The sequence below is a fragment of the Cnephaeus nilssonii genome, assembly GCF_951640355.1.
Source record: "Cnephaeus nilssonii genome assembly, chromosome: 20".
Classification (NCBI taxonomy): domain Eukaryota; kingdom Metazoa; phylum Chordata; class Mammalia; order Chiroptera; family Vespertilionidae; genus Cnephaeus; species Cnephaeus nilssonii.
Genome location: NC_137091.1, coordinates 48,647,900 through 48,666,033, shown reverse-complemented (window position 1 = coordinate 48,666,033; position 18,134 = coordinate 48,647,900). Strand labels below are relative to the sequence as shown.

The window sequence follows — 18,134 nt, the reverse complement described above, 5'->3', positions numbered from 1 at the left end:
CCGGAGCCCAGAACTCCAGCTCCTTGGGCTCTGCCTTCTGGCTGTTTCTCTGGGCTGACCCCCCACCCCCACCTTGTCCTTCAGCGTCCCCAGATTATGAGCACTGTCCCCAGGCAGCACGCTGCTTCAGTCCTCCAGGGCTTTGCCCCAGAGCCTCCCTCCCCTGGCAGACTCCTACTCATCCGTTTGAGCCCCGGGGCTGGGCAGGGGGACCTTCCCCAGGAAGTTTCCCTAAGTGCTGCCCCCTCCTGGCAGCCGGTCACGCCACATTCTCTTTCAAGGTGCCCAAGGGGGGTCCCTGTCTGTCAAGGCACCCATCGCCCTGCCTGGATTGTGGTTTCTGCCGGCCTCACGTTTTCACCCCCAGGATCAATGAGAGAATGGCCGAGCGAGTGAATGAATGAGCGACGCGGATCCCCACGTCCCAGCGCCTCTCCCGCACATCAGACCCTGCTCCCTGTGCTTCGGGAAATGTGTGTAATTAACTGCTCTGCTCCCACGAGTGCGAGTTTCCAGAGCCAGCGCAGGTGTTTGATGCTGACTTCCAGCGTGTCTCTGCCTCTCATCTCCGAGTTCCTGCCTCCCCTTTGTACACCGTTCGCCCTGCTCTCCCGCCGAGCGCCCTTCATTCCTCGGCTCCCCGCGGCCCTCAGAAGGAAATCTAAACTCCCGGCCTGACCTACAAGTCCCTGGGAAGTCTGGCCCTGCCGATGCCTCCCTCCAGCCGCATCTTGTTCCGTCTGCTCACTCACGACACACGCTAGCCTTCCCTGGAAGCGCCTTCCTGCCCCAGGACCTTTGCACATGCTGTTCTCTGGCGGAAACACTCCCCCCCCCCCCCCCAGCGTCACCTGGCTGCTTCTGTCATCTTCTCCGTGTATGCAAAAATAGCCTTTCCTTTCAAACCGGTTCAGTCCCCCCCCTGACGGAGCCTACTGTACCATTTTGGGCTGTTCCCAGGCTCTAATTGTAATTTGCTGTTTGTGGACACCATTGCTCGATGGACGCACAAGCTGTTAACTCTATGAGGGTGCAGGGGACCCGGTCCGTTTTCCTCCCTTCCGTAGGCTCGGCGTTCAGCACAGTGCCTAGCGCTTCCGCACACGAATAAATTGCTGGCAAGGACGGAACAAGTCGCTCTCCGTGCCTGTTTATATCCTTCAGGGCGCCGCCCTGGTACACAGCAGGTGCTTAATAAACGCTGGCGGGATCGTGCACGGGAAAACGTCCACGCCCATGCCTCGTCACTCCGCCTTCCCGCGTCCCCTCTCTTTCCCTGTCTCTTTATAGAGAGCATATATATATATATATATATATATAGTTTGTAGGTAGAACTATATATTTGTGTGTTATGGGCCCCTCTCCAGGAGTTGGGCTGGGCTGGGAGTCCCTCCCTCCCCCCGCCCCCACATGCACACAGCAAAACATTAAAAAGAAAACATCTCAAAACTGCAAAAAACACCACGGCCCTCCCCCCCCCCCCCCCAATCCCGCAACAAAAATAAAACACGGCGCTCCCTCGCGCGGACCCTGCCCTTCCCTTCCCGGCCCCCTCCCTTGGGGTCCCTGATCCGAGGGTGGGGGGGGGCGATCCCCCACGCCTGGGGGGAGGGGGCGCGGGGGGAAGGCCCAGCAGTCTTCAGCGCGCTCCCGGGGAAGGAGGGGGCGCCCCGACCCCCGGCAGCCTCATTGCACGCGCGCCCGCGCACGCGCCCGGCGCCCCCCCCGCGCGCCCCTACACCGGCGTGGTCTTCCTGTTGAGCGTGTTGGTGTTGGAGGCGGCGGCCTCCTTGGCCAGGGTCCCGGGGGCGGGCGCCGAGGGCGCGGGCGGGGCGGGCGCGGGCGCGGCGGGCGGCCCGGTGACCGTGACCGTGACGCCGCCGCCCGCCTCCTTGGGGAAGGCGTTGTGCAGCGTGAGGAAGCCGGACGTCCCCCCGCGGTCCCGCTCGGCGCCCGCCCCGCCGCCGCCGCCGCCGCCGCCGCCGCCGCCCGCGCCCCCGGCCGCGCCGCCGAACGCGCCTCCGCCGCCGGCGCTCGCCAGCCCCGCGGCCACGCTGCCCTTGGACGGGTCGCGGCTGAGCGTGTACATGGAGATGTCCGTGGAGGTGAAGCCGGGGGCCCCGGCGCCGCCCGGAGACACGTCCCGCGACGGCGACGGCTCGCTGGAGCGGGAGCTAGAGCGGGAGCGGCGGCGGTAGCGGAAGCGGTAACTGGGCAGACGGAGGATGGCCGAGGGGCCGCTCCCGCCACTGCCGCCCGCGCCCCCGCCGGCCTTGAGCAGGTCCGAGCGGGACTGGCAGTGCGCCTCGCGGCTGCGCTCGATGTAGATGTTGACGGCCAGCACGCCGATCACCTCGGCCAGGATGAAGGACAGGCCGCCGAAGTAGAAGGACCAGCCGTACGAGTAGTGGTTCTTCTTCTCGTCGTCCCGCTTCGGGCCCGGCTCGCCCGCGTTGGCCGAGATGTACACGATGACCCCGATGATGTTGCTCAGGCCTGGGCGGGGACGGTCAGACGGGAGCCTCGAGGCCACCCCGGCCCCGCCCTAGGCCCCGCCCCCGCCCCTAGGCCCCGCCCCCGCAGGCCTAAACTCCTCCCCAGCTGGTTAGGCCCCGCCCCCAGGTAGCCTAGGACTCGCCCCAAGTGGTCCAGACCTCAACGCGTCAGGTCTAACCCCGCCCCCAGATAGCCTAAGTCCCACCCCCCAGAGAGCCAGGCCCCGCCCCGGCTGATCTAAACCCCACCCCCAGGTGGTCTAAGGCCACGCCCTTAATGGTTCAGACCCCGCCCCAGAATGGTTCAACTTCCATCCTAAACTCCGCCCCAGCTGGTCCAGGTCCCCTCCCTCAGATGGCCTAGGCCCCTACCCCCGGTAGCCTAGGCCACGCCTCACATGGTCCACCTGGGTGGTCCAGGCCCTCCTCTGATGGGTCTAATATCTCCATCATTTTAATACCCCTGGGTTTCCCCCGGACCCCACCCTCTGCTAGTTTAAACTCTTCATGGGATAATCCCGCTCTGACTCTAGGCCCTGACCTTGGCTGATCTAAAAACGCTTCCTTTCAGGATTACCATCCCAGGCTGGGCATCTCTTCTAGGCCCTCCCTTGCTGGTCTAAAAGTCCTCCTTCTTAGAGCAGGTCCTTTTTCTACTGGGCTCCTCCCCAGTCCCAGGTCAAGCAAGCCCCGCCCCCCCGCCGATCTCCACCCCTCCCCCGAAGCACCTGCTGTTCTTTATGCTAAATCCTCCCCATTCTCTGGGTTCCACCAGTTCAAAAAAGCTTTCCAGCACTTCGCAGCACAACTCATTTCGGGTAGAAAGGAAGTCTTGCTCTGGCCGGTTTTGCTCAGTGGATAGAGCGTTGGCTTGCGGACTGAAGGGTCCCGGGTTCAATTCCGGTCAAGGGCACATGCCCGGGTTGTGGGCTCCATCCCCAGTGTGGGGCGTGCAGGAGGCAGCCGATCCATGATTCTCTCTCATCATTGATGTTTCTGTCTCTCTCTCTCTCCCTCTCCCTTCCTCTCTGAAATCAAGTAAAATATAATAATTTTTAAAATTAATAAATAAATAAATAAAGGAGGTCTTACTCCTTAATGCGAGGCCTCACTCAGAGCAGTCTGGAGGGTTTCCCAGGACCAGCCTCTTTCCGGATCCCACAAGGCTCTATCCCTCACAGCAGGCTCCTCCCCACCTACAGCCGAATCACTCTCTCCCTCTGCGGCTTGACCTTCCACAGCCCAGCCCTGGCCCCCTAACTTCCAGACCCCAGTTATGTCTCCCGGCCCCAGCGCCTCCCTTCCGTGGACGGAACCCCGGGCTTCGGAACCTAAGCTCCCCGCATCCCTATTGGGCGCCAGACACCACAAAGGCGACACCCACCTTGCCCAGCGGGTGGCGATGGAGTTTGGAGAGAGCCCAGGCAGGCTCCGGGCCCCAGGGGGCGCTCGGGGCAGGGTGGCTTTGCGCGCGCGCGCGCGCGCGCACACACACGCACACACGCACACAACACACACACACACACACACACTCTCACACACACACACACACACACACACACACACACACGTGGCGACGTGGGTGGGCCGCCCCCTCTCCCTGCCTCTCACCTGCTGCCACGAACAGGATTCCTGCCCCCAGAACGATGTTCCTCTTGGACCTGTAGACCCGGGAGGCCGCCACGCACACGCCCCCCAGCAGCAGCAGGATGGCGCTGAGGATGGGGAAGATGCTGGAGGCCCGGACCACTCCTGCGAGGGAGAAAGGGGAGGAGGGGGAGAGGGAGGGAGTGAGCGCCAGGGCGGTGGGATGCGGCCGCCTGGGCGCCCCCCCTGCCTCCCCCCACCCACCCACCCCGCGCGCTGCGCCTCCGGCCCGTGTTTGCCTCCACCTGTCCCTCCCTAGTTCTCCAGTTTTCCCTCTACACCGTGTTCTGGTTATTTCATTCATTCTCCTTTTTCAACATTTCTCTACTTCTCGGTCTGCTTTCCCCTTTTTCTTCCTTCCTCGGTCTATTTTTCTCTCGCCTGGCATTTTTTCCCCCCTCGTTCACTCTCCATCTCTTTCTCTGAACTTCTCTCGTTCTCTGTGGACCCCTCCCTTTGTCTTTTCCCTTCTCGCACGCTCCTTCCCTTTCTGCGTACTTCTCTCTTTTCTCCAGATCCCTCTGTCACACCTGTTCATAGCTCTCTGCCTCCTCTCCCTTCTGCCTGGCTCCATCTCTCTGGGTTTCTCTTTCCCATTCTTCCTCTCTTCCTTCCTCTCTCCCTCTCCTTTCCTTCCTCCCCCACCCTCTACACCGGGCTTCACCTCTCTCTCTCTCTCCTCCCTCCCTCTTCTCTGCCACCCCCTTTCTGTCCGGCTTCCCTTATAGCTCTGGGGTTCTCTTCTTTCTCTCTCCCTCTCCCTCTGCAGTCCTTTCCACCCACCCCAAAACCCTAGGCTAACAGATTTTACGATTTCTGAGCGCTGCAGAAGCCACAGCCAATCACAATTCAGGATTTGCCGCGTTCTCGGGGCGGCTACCAATCGCATCCCAGGCTCACCCAGCCCGCTCCCGGGAGTGGCCAGTCTGCGCCCACAGCCCGCTTCACAGCCCAGGGAGCAGCAGCCAATCCGAGCCCAGAGAGCTACAACGCGGCGGCCAATCATCTCCCGGGATCTCCTCTCAGCCCGCCCCAAGGTGAGAGGAGGGGGCGGGGAAGGGACCGCTGGGCCAATCCGGGACCAGAAGATCTCAGTGTCTGGACTTGGATTCGCTAGCAGGCTCGTCTCAGCCTGTCGATCTAACTGCCGGCCCCGCCTCCTCCCCGTTCCCCGCCCCCTCTCCCCCCCCCCCCCCACAGTCCCCCACATCTGTCCGGGACCCCAACATACGGAGCAGATACTCCGCGCTGTCATGGTCGTAGTCAGTGTCCTCCGGGAAATGGTTGATCTTCACGCAGACACCTCTTTTCAACCCTAGGGGGGACAGAGGTGGTGATGTGTGGGGACTTAAGAGTTGGGGGACCCCACAGTTAGAGAAGACTCACCGCTTCCCCCATCTCTCTCTCTCTCTCTCTCTCTCTCTCTCTCTCTCTCTCTCTCTCTCTCTCTCTTCTCTCTCTCTCTTTCTCGGAAGACAAACTCCTGGCTCCTGAACCTTTCCCGGCATCTGGGACAAGCTGTCAACCTCTCTGGCCTCATTATCTGCACCAGTATTTTTATTTAATAAAGAAAAAAGAAACACACACACACACACACACACACACACACACACACACACACACAACATCCCAAACTCACTGAAAGGCCACAGGACCCCAGCCCTGAGCCCTGGGCTGGGACACAGCCTCCCTGGCCTTCCGTTTCCCTCTATAAGAAGGCGCTGGTTTCAGCAATGTCATTTGCTGAACTTGAGGAGTCTGCAAATGCGTGGGAAAACGAAGGAGGCTACGGAGGGGCAAAGGAGACTACATTTCCCATAAGGCCCTACGAAGTCCTGAGTCCAATTGTGGGGAGAGTAGCCTCGGTGATTCATGAGAGTTGTAGTCTCTTCAACCCTGCGCTTAAGGAGAGGATTGCCGGCGTCTTACCTGGAATCCGCTGGAAGGGGATGGAGCGATCGGAGCCAACAGAGGCACGTAAAGGGGTTATACCTCTAGGGGTCACTCAGCCTCACCCCCTTCGTCCACCCCAGAATGCTACCCTCAGATCCTGGACCTCACACCCTTTAGGAACCTAACATCCCATATTTGAGGACAGTTCCTGTTCTAACACATAGTTGGAGACTGGTATGTAAATTAGCATAAATATAAATACACGTTGTTTCCTTGATGCTCCAGGCTCCTTCCAAACTCCAGGCTTGAAACAGTCCACTCACATCGTCACTGATGAAAACTTACCCTGCAAGTGGCCAGCTCACGGGCGCCTCCACGAGGAAGCGGTCCCTGGGCTGCGCATGCGCGCACGCATTCACTCCTCCCACTCAAGTTGGGTCCAGTTCCTCCTCTGGGGTGCAGCGGCCCCCTGTGCTACTACCCCCTTTCTGGCAAGCATCGGGATGATTTATGAGTTTCTTCATGGGGCCTGATTCCTCCGTGTGTCTCTATCATTACCTGGTAAAGGGAGGCCTCAAGAAATGGGTGTCCAATGAATGAATGAATGAATGATAGCAGAAGGCGAAATTGGAGGCAGAAGATGAAAGGAAGGAATGGGGATAAAGAAAAGGACTGGCCCTAACCAGTTTGGCTCAGTGGATAGAGTGTCGGCCTGTGGACTCAAGGGTCCCAGGTTCCATTCCGGTCAAGGGCATGTACCTTGGGTGCAGGCACATACCCAGTAGGAGGTGTGCAGGAGGCAGCTGATCGATGTTTCTCTCTCATGGATGTTTCTAACTCTCTATCCCTCTCCCTTTCTCTCTGTAAAAAAACCAGTAAAATACATTTTTTTAAAAAAAAAGACAAGGACTGGGAGGGAGGAATATAACTAACATTGTTAAGTGGTGGATGGACTCATCGGAGCTCCCCAGAGCCCCATGAAATAGGTAATGTTATTGGTATCACGCAGCGGCCAGTCATTGGGAATCAGAGTCCCGCTGCTTGATAATGAAGCCCGACTCTGTCACGTCCTTAGCCGGTGACCTTGCTGGCGTTACTTAGGTCAATTTGCTTCAGCTCCTTGGCAGATAAAAAGTGGGAAATAAGACCTACCTCACGGGGTTGTTGTGAGGATTTAATTCAGGTAGAGATTTAGCGCTTTGCCTGAGTCACAACGAAGTGCTCAGCCCTGATCAGCCGACATGCCCATTGTCCGGATGAGGAAACAGAGGCACAGAAAGGGCTCATCAATTCACAGCTGATGGGCGGTGGGAACAGATCCAAACACACAGCAGTTTGCCTTACTGGAATGTAAGCATATGGGTGGTTCACCCCTCTGTCCCCAGCACCTACCTCGCACATAGTGAGTGCCTGGTGAATATTTTCATGAAAGAAGGATTGAATGGGCCAACAAGCACCTGAAAAGGTACTCAGCATCACTAATCATTAGGAAAATGCAGATCAAAACCACAATGAGATACCACCTCATACCCATTAGAACAGCGACTGGGGAAACACACACACACACACACACACACACACACACACACACACAATAACAAGAGTTGGCAAGGATGTGGAGAGACTGGGACCCCTGTTGGTGGGAATGTAAAATGGTGGAGTTGCTAAGGAAAATAGTATAGAGTTCCCCTCAAAAAATTAAAAACACAATTACGATGTGATCTAACAATTCTCCTTTGGGGTATATACTCAAAATAATTAAAAGCAGGGTCTCTAAAAAATGGCACGCCCATTTTCCTAACAGCATTATTCACAAGCCAAAAGCAACAGGAGTGTCCAGCACTGGATAAATGGGTAAAATCTGGTATATACCTTATTATGGGATGTATTATTCCATTATACAGCCAATGGAATATTATTCAGTTCTGAAAAGGAAGGGACTTCTGACTTATGCTACAACAAGGATGTACCTTGAGGATATTATGCCAAGTAAAATATGCCAAACTCAGAAAGACAAAAACTGTATGATTCCCCTTCTAGGAGGTACCCAGAGCAGACACATTCAGAGACAGTGGCTCGGGGAGAGGAAATGGGGAGTTATTGTTTAATGGGGACAGAGTTCCAGTTTTACAAAATAGTAAGAGTTCTGTGGATGGATGGTGGTGATGGTTGCACAACAATGTGAATGTACTTACCACTAAACTGTATAGTTAAAAACGGTTAAAATGGCCCTGCTGGTGTTGCTCAGTGGTTAGAGCATCCGCCCATGCACCAAAGGGTCATGGGTTCCATTCCCGGTCAAGGGCATGTACTTGGGTCATGGGTTCGATTCCTGGTCAAGGGCATGCACCTGGGTCATGGGTTCGATTCCTGGTCAAGGGCATGTACCTGGGTTGCAGGTTTGATCCCCAGCCCTGGTTGGGATGCATGGAGGCAACCAATCAATGTGACTCACAATGTTTCTCTCTCTCTTTTTCTCTCCCTCTCCCTCTCCCCTCCTTTCCACTCTCTAAAAAAAAAAAAAATCAATGGAAAAGATATCCTCAGGTGAGGATTAACAACAACCAAAAAATGGTTAAAATGATCAATTGTATATTCCGTGTATTTTGCAATTTTTAAAAAAATGATTGACTAGAGTCTAGTCACTAGATGAATGAATACACACTCTCAAGAGCAGACTCTTACCCGTCCGCACGTCCATGAGGTGTGGTAGGTGAGGTTGGGGGTTCAAGTCCCCCCCTTTCCTGAATGGGGTCACAGTGCTTCTCTCACGTGAAGGACCGTGCAGTGAGGCTGAGCGCGGAGAGCCGGGGGCGTGGACTCTCAGCAGGACAGTGGTGGCAGCGTCAGGACATCTGTCCTTCCTGAGGGCGAACCTCACGCCAGGCCCTGCTCCGGGCCGTGCCAGGCAGTACCTCACTCAGTGCTCATGCCGAACCGCAGGGTGCGAGGCAACAACGGTCCCCCTGCTCTACAGATGGGGAAACTGAGGCACGGAGCTGAGGTCCCGCGTGGATGGTAAGCCACGGGGGAAGAGGGGGGCGCGGTCGGTGGGAGATGCGGGGGCAGCTGGGCCTCAGAGGCCGGCATATCGGGGCAGGGGAGCCCAGGCTCAGAACCCACATGCTGTGTGGCTGAGGGACTTGGACACCAGAGCCTCAGGGTCCTCACTTCAAAAGTGAGGACGAGGCCCCCTGGCGTAGCTCAGTGGTTGGGCATCGACCCACGCACGAACCAGGAGGTCACGTTTCGATTCCCGGTCAGGGCACAAGCCTGGGGTGACAGGCTTGATCCCCAGTGTGGGGCGTGCAGGAGGCAGCCCAGCAATGATTCTCTCACATTTGATGTTTCTATTTCTCTCCCTCTCCCTTCCTCTCTCTGAGATCAATAAAAACACATCTGTAGCCCTGGCCAGTTTGGCCCAGTGGACAGAGCGTAGGCCTGCGGACTGAAGGGTCCCAGGTTCGATTCCGGCCAAGGGCACATGCCCGGGTTGTGGGCTCGATCCCCAATGGGGGGGGGGGTGCAGAAGGCAGCTGATCAATGATTCTCTCTCATCATTGATATTTCTCTCTCTCCTTCTTCCTTTCTCTCTGAAATCAATATAAAAATATATTAAAAACACAAAAAAACAAAATGCAGAATAGCCCTGGCCTGGTGGCTCGGTCGGCCTGATATGCCAAGGTGGTGGGTTCGATCCCCGGTCAGGGCACATACTAGAATCAATCCATGGGTGGGCGGATGAGTGGAGTAACACATTGATGTCTCTCTCTGTCTCCTCTCTCTCCTTTCTCTCTCCCCTCCTCTCTCTCTCTATAAAATCAATCAATAAATTTAATAAATGTTAAGTGACAATGATGGTAACAATAAAGCCGCCTACAGGTACCCCCCCACCCCCCATAAAACACTTAAGTCCCGCCTTTGGCTGCCAGGACACCCACTTACTTCATTTCCCCCAAACCTCTGTGCTCACTCCTTCCTCGTCTCCCTTCCTGGATTCTTGGTGTTTCTCTGATTACTTTTTTTTTTTTTTAAATAGGTTTTTATTGATTTGAGAGGGAGAGAGGAAGGGAGAGGGAGAAACATCAGTTGGCTGCCTCCTGCATGCCCCCTGCTGGGGATCAAGCCTGCAACCCAGGCCACACGGACCAGGGCTCTGATTGCCTTTTATAAAAATATATTTTATTGATTTTTTTTTTTTTTTTTTTTTACAGAGAGGAAAGGAGAGGGATAGAGAGTTAGAAACATCGATGAGAGCCCTAGCGGGTTTGCTCAGTGGATAGAGCATCGGCCTGCGGACTAAAGGGTCCCGGGTTCAATTCCGGTCAAGGGCACATGCCCGGGTTGCAGGCTCAGTCCCCAAAGGAAGGTATGCGGGAGGCAACCAATCTGTGATTCTCTCTCATCATTGATGTTTCTCTCTCTTCCTTTCCCTTCCTCTCTGAAATCAATAAAAAAATATATTTTTTTTAAAAGATTACTTGTTAAAAAAAAAAAGAAGAAACATTGATGAGAGAGAAACACCGATCAGCTGCCTCCTGCACACCTCCTACTGGGGATGTGCCCGCAACCAAGGTACATGCCCTTGACCTGAATTGAACCTGGGACCCTTCAGTCCACAGGCCACGACGTTCTACCACTGATCCAAACCGGTTAGGGTACCTTTTTTAAAAAATATATATTTTTATTGATTTCAGAGAAGAAGGGAGAAACATCAATGATCAGAGAAAATTAGTGATCAGCTGCCTCCTGCACGCCCCACACCGGGGATTACGCCTGAAACCGGGCATGTGCCCTGACCAGGAATTGAACTGTGACCTCCTGGTTCATGGGTTGACGCTCAACCACTGAGCCACACTGGCCGGGGGCTATGGGTGCCTTTTAATAGTGGACTAGCTCAGGAGGCAGCCCTGCAGCGAATCTTTTGGTCTCTGTCTCTTCTCATTCTCTCTAGGTGGCCTTTTATCTGTTCCTAAGCCATGACGCCCAGTTTGCGTCTCGGGCCCCGACTCTGCGCTGAGCCCCGGCCTCATCATATTGCCGACCGCCCAGATCAGACGGGGCCAACGCCGGCCAAGAGTGGGTTTTCCAAAATCTTCTCAGTGACCGAGGAGATCAAAGGAGACTCCTTTGTGGCACGTGGGAAGGCCTGAGGCTCAGGTGTCCGTGTCCAGGAGCGGCTGGGTTAGGTGGCAGCTCCGCCATTCACGCACGCGTTGTCTCCGGTGGTTCCCAGGGGTGGCTGTGACGGAGACCACCCACCACGCAGCCTGGAATGCTGACTGTATGGCAGCTACGGGGTTTTTTACATGCTGACCCCTGTCCTAGAGGAGAGCTCTGATAGGCAGGTTACGTTTAACCTGTCCAGCCCTGGCCGGGCTGCTCAGCTGTTAGAGCATCGTTGCCTCAGGCTGAGGTTCCGGGTTCGATCCCTGGTCAGGGCACATACAAGGAGCAGCCAACGAGTGCATCAATACGTGGAACAACAAATCAATGTTTCTCTCTCTCTCTTTCTCTCTCTCTCTCTCTCTCTCACTTTGTCTCTTTCTCTTCCTCTCTCTCAAATAATAAATAAATTTAATTTAATTTAACATGTTCAAAACTGAAATCATGATAACCCTCCTTAGGGACCTGGAGAGTATCATGCTCAGTGAAATAAGCCAGTCAGAGAAAGACAAGTATCCCATGCCCTAACCCAGTGGTCGGCAAACTCATTAGTCAACAGAGCCAAATATCAACAGTACAACGGTTGAAATTTCTTTGGAGAGCCAAATTTTTTAAACGTAAACTTCTTCTAATGCCACTTCTTCAAAATAGACTCGCCCAGGCCGGGGTATTTTGTGGAAGAGCCACACTCAAGGGGCCAAAGAGCCGCATGTGGCTCGAGAGCCGCAGTTTGCTGACCACAGCCCTAACCAATTTGGCTCAGTAGATAGAGCGTCGGCCTGCGGATGGAAGGGTCCCAGGTTCGATTCCGGTCAAGGGCATGTACCTTGGTTGCGGGCACATCCCCAGTAGGGAGTGTGCAGGAGGCGGCTGATCAATGTTTCTAACTCTCTATCCCTCTCCCTTCCTCTCTGTAAAAAGTCAATAAAATATATTTTTTAAAAAATACAAGTATCCCATGATCGCACTCATATGTGGACTCTAAGTCACAAAATGAGGTGATGAATGGAGTGGACCCAGAGACATGGAAGCATGGAACAGAGGGCGGAATCTCAGAGGGAAGGCGGGGGAGGGTGGGTGGGTGGGAGGTAATCAACCAAGGACCTTGTGTGCATATATGCATGGCCCATGGACGGGGAGGGCCTGGGGTGGGGGCTGGAGGAGGGTCCATGGGGGGAAAAGGGACCTATGTAATCCTTTCAACAACAGAGATTTTTAAAAAAATGATAACCCTCCTTATAACACACTAGATGACAGGAACAAAAAGAAATAAAATAAAATCCCTGCTGCTTCACCTTCTGCACACTTCCCCCTCCCGCCCCCCTTCTCGGGTGCTCAGGCCACAGCCTCGGAGCGGGGCGCTCACCCAGGGTCCCTGTCCTCCTCGTCTAGAGACAGCTGACCGTGTGGGGTGTCCCGGCTGGGAGGTGCCCCTGGCATTTGGAAGGCGGAGGCCAGAGGCCAGGATGCTGGTAACCAGGCCACCACATGCAGGACGGCCCCCAAGGCACAGAATTATTTCTCCCCACATGTCAGCAGCTCTGAGGCTGAGAAACGCAGCTTCAGAGACACCCCGACTCTCCTCTCTCAGCTCCCACCACCGCCCCCACCCCTCCCGCCAGGAACTCCTGCCCCTTGTAGCTCCAGACTCCGATCTGAATGAAACCACTGCCCACACTCTAACGCTCCACCCAGACACGCCCCCTCCTGCTGTCACTCCCGCCTTCGGCGTAGTGACCAATGCAGCAGCAAGAGCCCTCCTGTTAAAACTGAAGTCAGGCCTGGCCGGTGTGGCTCAGTGGTTGAGCGTCGACCTATGAACCAGGAGGTCACGGTTCGATTCGCAGTCAGGGCACATGCCCAGGTCGCAGGCTCGATCCCCAGTGGGGAGCCGTGCAGGAGGCAGCTGATCAATGACTCTTTTTAAAAATATATATATTTTATTGATTTTTTACAGAGAGGAAGGGAGAGGGAGAGAGAGTTAGAAACATTGATGAGAGAGAAACATCAATCAATCCCCTACTGGGGATGTGCCCGCAACCAAGGTACATGCCCTTGACCGGAATCGAACCTGGGACCCTTCAGTCCGCAGGCCGACGCTCTATCCACTGAGCCAAACAGGCTAGGGCTGATTAATGACTCTTATCATTGATGTTTCTATCTCCCTCTCCCTTCCTCTCTGAAATCAATAAAAAAAAATATATTTTATTAAAAAAAATAGTTTCTGGCAACCCTGACTGGGTAGCTCAGTTGGTTACAGTGTCTTCCCAATATGACAAGATTATGGGTTCGATCCCATCAGGACACATACAGGAATCAACCAATCCCATATAATAAAAGGCTGATATACAAATTGATCCAACGGTTGAACGACAGGTCGCTATGCTGTGCACTGACCACCAGGGGGCAGACACTCAATGCAGGAGCTGCCCCCTGGTGGTCAATGCGCTCCACAGGGGGTGTGCCGATCAGCCAGAAGCCGGGCTCATGGCTGGCGAGCACAGCAGTGGTGGAGCGGGCCTAAGCCGTCAGTAGGAACTTCCCCCAAGTGTTCCAGGGCTGCGAGAGGGCATAGGCTGAGGGCCCCCCCCCCCAGTGCACGAATTTTGTGCACCGGGCCTCTAGTGAATACATAAATAAGTGGAACAACACATGGATGTTCCTCGCTCCCCCTTCCTCTCTCTAAAATAAATAAGTAAATAAATAAATAAATACTACTTTTTATTTTAGAAAAAGAATAGTTCCTGGCATGTAGTATAAACTCAATAATACCAGTGGTTGAATGAATGAATGAATGAATGAATGAATGGCATTCCTACTCTACAACCTACGCTGTCCTAGGGGTTTCAGGATGCAAGACCACCCGCTTGGCTCTGTGCCTGCTGCTCAGTCAGACCAGTGAGTGAACCTGAGGTCAAATGCCCACAGGAGGGAGAGAGTTACTGATGAGAGAACTGGGCAGGATGTGAGGCAATAGGGAGTGGAGGCGACTGTGGCGAAACAGACACACACACGCACACGCACACACACGCACACCTGCCCAGGTCTCAGCCACGGAAACAGCTGCCACTCAGACCCGGTCCATCGTGACCAGGGCAGACCCCTGTGTTGTCAGTCTTCGGCGAGTTCAAAAGAAGCCAGAAACTGGGTTTTCGATGTGAAATCTCCCTGATTTTAAATGTTGGTGACCGATTCACCGATCCAGACTTTGGTTTCCGGAAGTTTTGAACACCCCCCCCCCCCTGCCAAACCACGCGTATCTGCAAACCCCACCCGTCAGGCCTGAGTTCTCTTGGCTCTGTCCCATCCGCGGCTGGGCGACCTTGGGCGAGTGACTTAACCTCTCTGAGCCTCAGTTTCCTCATTCCCGACAGGAGGGTGGCGCCCGGCTCATAGGACGAAACCAGATGACAATATTCTCAAGTGCTCACCCCAAGTGCTCAGCCCGAGGAGGAAAGGATGGAGAACAGAGAGGGATGGAGAAGAGAAGAGGAGGAATCGCACAGGGAGCCGTGGGCTTCATGTTGTAGCCGGGCTGTGAGGCCCCGAGGTGAGCCCCGAGGAGGAAAGATAGTCACATGGGGGGGTGGGGAGGAGGAGGGACAGGTGCAGAGGGACCTCGAGGAGGGCGGCCTGGAGAGGGAGGGAGGGCAGGACCGAGGGGGGAAACAGACGTGGAGATGAGAGGCGGTGGGTGGGCTGGAAGAGAAGTGAGGTCTGGGGGGAGGAGGAGGAGAAGGTAGGCTTGAGCGGGGCGGGGACAATGAAACAGCCACGAGGAGGACAGGGAGGGCCAGGACCCCGTGGGAGGCTGGAAGAAACCCCGGTGGGGAGAGGCAGGCCAGGAGAGGAGGAGCCCACTGGCGTGGCTCAGTGGTTGAGCATCGACCTATGAACCAGGAGGTCATGCCACGGTTCCATTCCCGGTCAGGGCGCATGCCTGAGTTGCAGGTGTGGGCTCGATCCCCAGTGTGGGGCGTGCAGGAGGCAGCCGATCAATGATTCTCTCTCATCATGGATGTTTCTATCTCCCTCTCCCTTCCTCTCTCTGAAATCAAAATTAAAATTAAAAGAGCCCTAGCCGGTGTGGCTCAGTGGATAGAACGTCGGCCTGGGGACTGAAGGGTCCCAGGTTTGATTCCTGGTCAGGGGCACAGGCCCGGGTTGTGGGCTCGATCCCCAGTAGGGGGCGTGCAGGAAGCCGCCCATCAACGATTCTCTCTCATCATTGATGTTTCTATCTCTCTCTCTCTTCCTCTCTAAAATCAATAAAAATATATTTTTTAGCCCTAACCGGTTTGGCTCAGTGGATAGAGCGTCGGCCTGCAGACTGAAGGGTCCCAGGTTCGATTCTGGTCAAGGGCATTTACCATGGGTGCGGGCACATCCCCAGTGGGGGTGTGTGTGTGGGGGGGTGGTGCAGGATGCAGCTGATTGATGTTTCTCACTCTCTCTCCCTCTCCCTTCCTCTCTGTAAAAAATCAATAAAATATATATTTTTTAAAAAGTTAGTGAATATATATATATATATATATATATATATATTCTTTTTTTAATTAAAAGAGAATTTAAAATAAAAAAAAAAGAAAAGAAGAAGAGGAAAAGTGACAGGCGAGATCAGCAGGGAGGGCATGCGCGCAGCCAGCAGGGCACAGGGTGCCGAAGGGGAGACACAGCCCAAGGGAGGAAAGAGAGGGAGGAGAGGAGCGGGGGCTGAGTGAGGGGCGCTCAGAGGACTGGGCAGGATGTGGGGGGGAGAAGACGCTGAGGGTGCACCCCGGTGGGCGGGGTTCAGAGGGGGCAGAGGGGTTGGAAGGCCGGACGGGAAGGGGTGGCAGGGCGGGCAGAGGGCGGACCAGCGGCGGAGGCAGGACCACCCACCGAGACCGCCCGGGGGGTCCCGGGGCCGCGGGGGGCGGGGCTCCGGGGGGCGCGGCGGCCCCGCCTACCTTCCAGGCAGCAGATCCGCCAGAGGCCCGAGTGCGTGAGGCCGCCCGGGTCCTTCTTCTCGGCGGGGGCGCCGCGGTGGGGCGGCCCGTCGTCGCCCGCCGTGAGGTTGGTGGTGTTGCAGATGAAGGCGCGCGTGTACAGCCAGTAGTCGGTGCTGATGGCGATGGTCATGAGGCCGAAGGCGGCGAAGGCGCCCACCGTGGTCACCAGCACCTGCACCCCCTTCTCGCACCACAGCCCCCGCTCCTCGTTCCAGCGCTTCAGCGACTCCAGCTTGACCGCGGGCAGCCGGGGGGCCGCGGGCCACCACCGGGGCAGCGGGGGCGGGGCCGTGCCGGCGGCTGGGGGGGCTCACGGCGCGGGCAGAAGAGGGGGGGCCTGGGCCCCGCGGGGTTTGGGGGGCGGGGACGGGGGCGGCGAGGACGAGGCTGGGCCGGGAGGGGTCAGAGGGCGGCCATGGTCGGCAGCTGGTGGAGAGCAGGGAGCGAGAGATGAAAGGTTAGGGGGCGCCAGGACCTCCCCAGCCCCCCTGGCCCTCCACCCCCCCAAAAAAACAACCCCACCAGGTGCCCCGTTGGGACACACTCCTTCCACGGTGCTTCCCGCGGCCTCCCTGGCTGTGAGGGAAGGGGGCTCTGCCAGGGAAAGCCTTCCCGCCGCCCTAGCCGGTGTGGCTCAGTGGGTAGAGCCCCGGCCTGCGGACTGAAGGGTCCCGGGTTCGATTCCCGTCAAGGGCACATGCCTGGTCAGGGGCGCCTGCAGGAGGCAACCAGTCCATGTGTTTCTCTCACATCTATGTTTGTCTGTCTTTCTCTCTCTCTTCTACTCCCTCTAAAACCAATGGGAAAATCCTCTGGTGAGGATTTTTTTAAAAAGCAAGTCTTCCCACCAATCCCACCGAGGAGATGCCCTCACCATCCTGACACCAGGACCCCCGCTCACTGTCCTCCTGGGGAAGGGCATCCCTCACCCCAGCCCCGGGGCCTCCTCACCCCAAGGAACCCCGTCCTCTTCCTCCGTCCCTCCCAGACCCCCAGCACCACCATCCTTCTCAGACAGCTACGTCCTCTCTCCCCACAGTCCCCCCTCTTCACCCACGGCGTCTTCCCCTCAAGGAACATAAACCTCCCAAGCTGCTCTCGGCTTCCAACAATCTTCCCAGTGAACTCCCGCTGTCCGCGCGACTCAGAAGAATCACGCGGTTTGCCACGAACACCTGCCCCCTAAACGTAGGCCCCTCCACCTGGGAACCCCCTTCCCCACACAGAACCCCCCTCTCTCTGGACCCAGGTGTCCACCCTCCAACGACGCACCTCGGGAAGGTCCCCAGAGCACCTCTGAGAACTGACACCCGAGTCCCACCAGGGAGATGGGGATTCTGCTGGTCTGCGCTGGTGCAGGCCAGGGCGTCTCAGCCCTCAAAGCTCCCGGGTCCTGAGGGGCAGCCAACACCACCTTAGCCCCACGGGTTGACAAGGACGCCCCCATCTCCACCCCATCCCTTCCGGCAGCTCCTCCTGTGTCTTTGACTCAAAAAACCCCCACAAAAACCCACTTTTTCCTTGGCTTAAAGGAGTCTTTCGAGCCCTAACCGGTTCGGCTCAGTGGATAGAGCGTCGGTCTTCGGACTGAAAGGTCCCAGGTTTGATTCCAGTTAAGGGCACGTACCTTGGTGGTGGGCACCTCCCCAGTTAGGAGGTGTGCAGGAGGCAGCTGGTCGATGTTTCTAACTCTCTATCCCTCTCCCTTCTTCTCTGTAAAAAAATCAATAAAATATATTTAAAAGAAAAAGAAAAAGTCTTTCGAGCCTGGCCTGGCTCAGTGGCTGAGCGTTGACCTACGAACCAGGAGGTCACGGTTCGATTCCCGGTCAGGGCACAGGCCCGGATCGCGGGCTCGGTCCCCAGCGTGGGGTGTGCAGGAGGCAGCTGATCCGTGATTCTCTCTCATCGTTGACGTTTCTGTCTCTCTCTCCCTCTCCCT

The 18,134-nt window shown here is 56.2% G+C and overlaps 1 protein-coding gene across 1 annotated transcript; it reads right to left on the bottom strand.

The window, feature by feature from the left end:
* Window positions 1–1,735: 1,735 nt before the first annotated feature.
* Window positions 1,736–16,415, bottom strand: CACNG8 (calcium voltage-gated channel auxiliary subunit gamma 8; the record flags this gene model as incomplete). The annotated part of the gene is made up of 4 exons (XM_079799520.1): window positions 16,151–16,415; window positions 5,374–5,457; window positions 4,107–4,247; window positions 1,736–2,496 (listed from the first exon to the last, which is right to left on the bottom strand). Exons 1-4 carry the CDS (start codon window positions 16,320–16,322, stop codon window positions 1,736–1,738), a joined length of 1,158 nt encoding a protein of 385 aa, XP_079655646.1. The 5' UTR covers window positions 16,323–16,415.
* Between the last annotated feature and the right edge of the window lie 1,719 nt (window positions 16,416–18,134).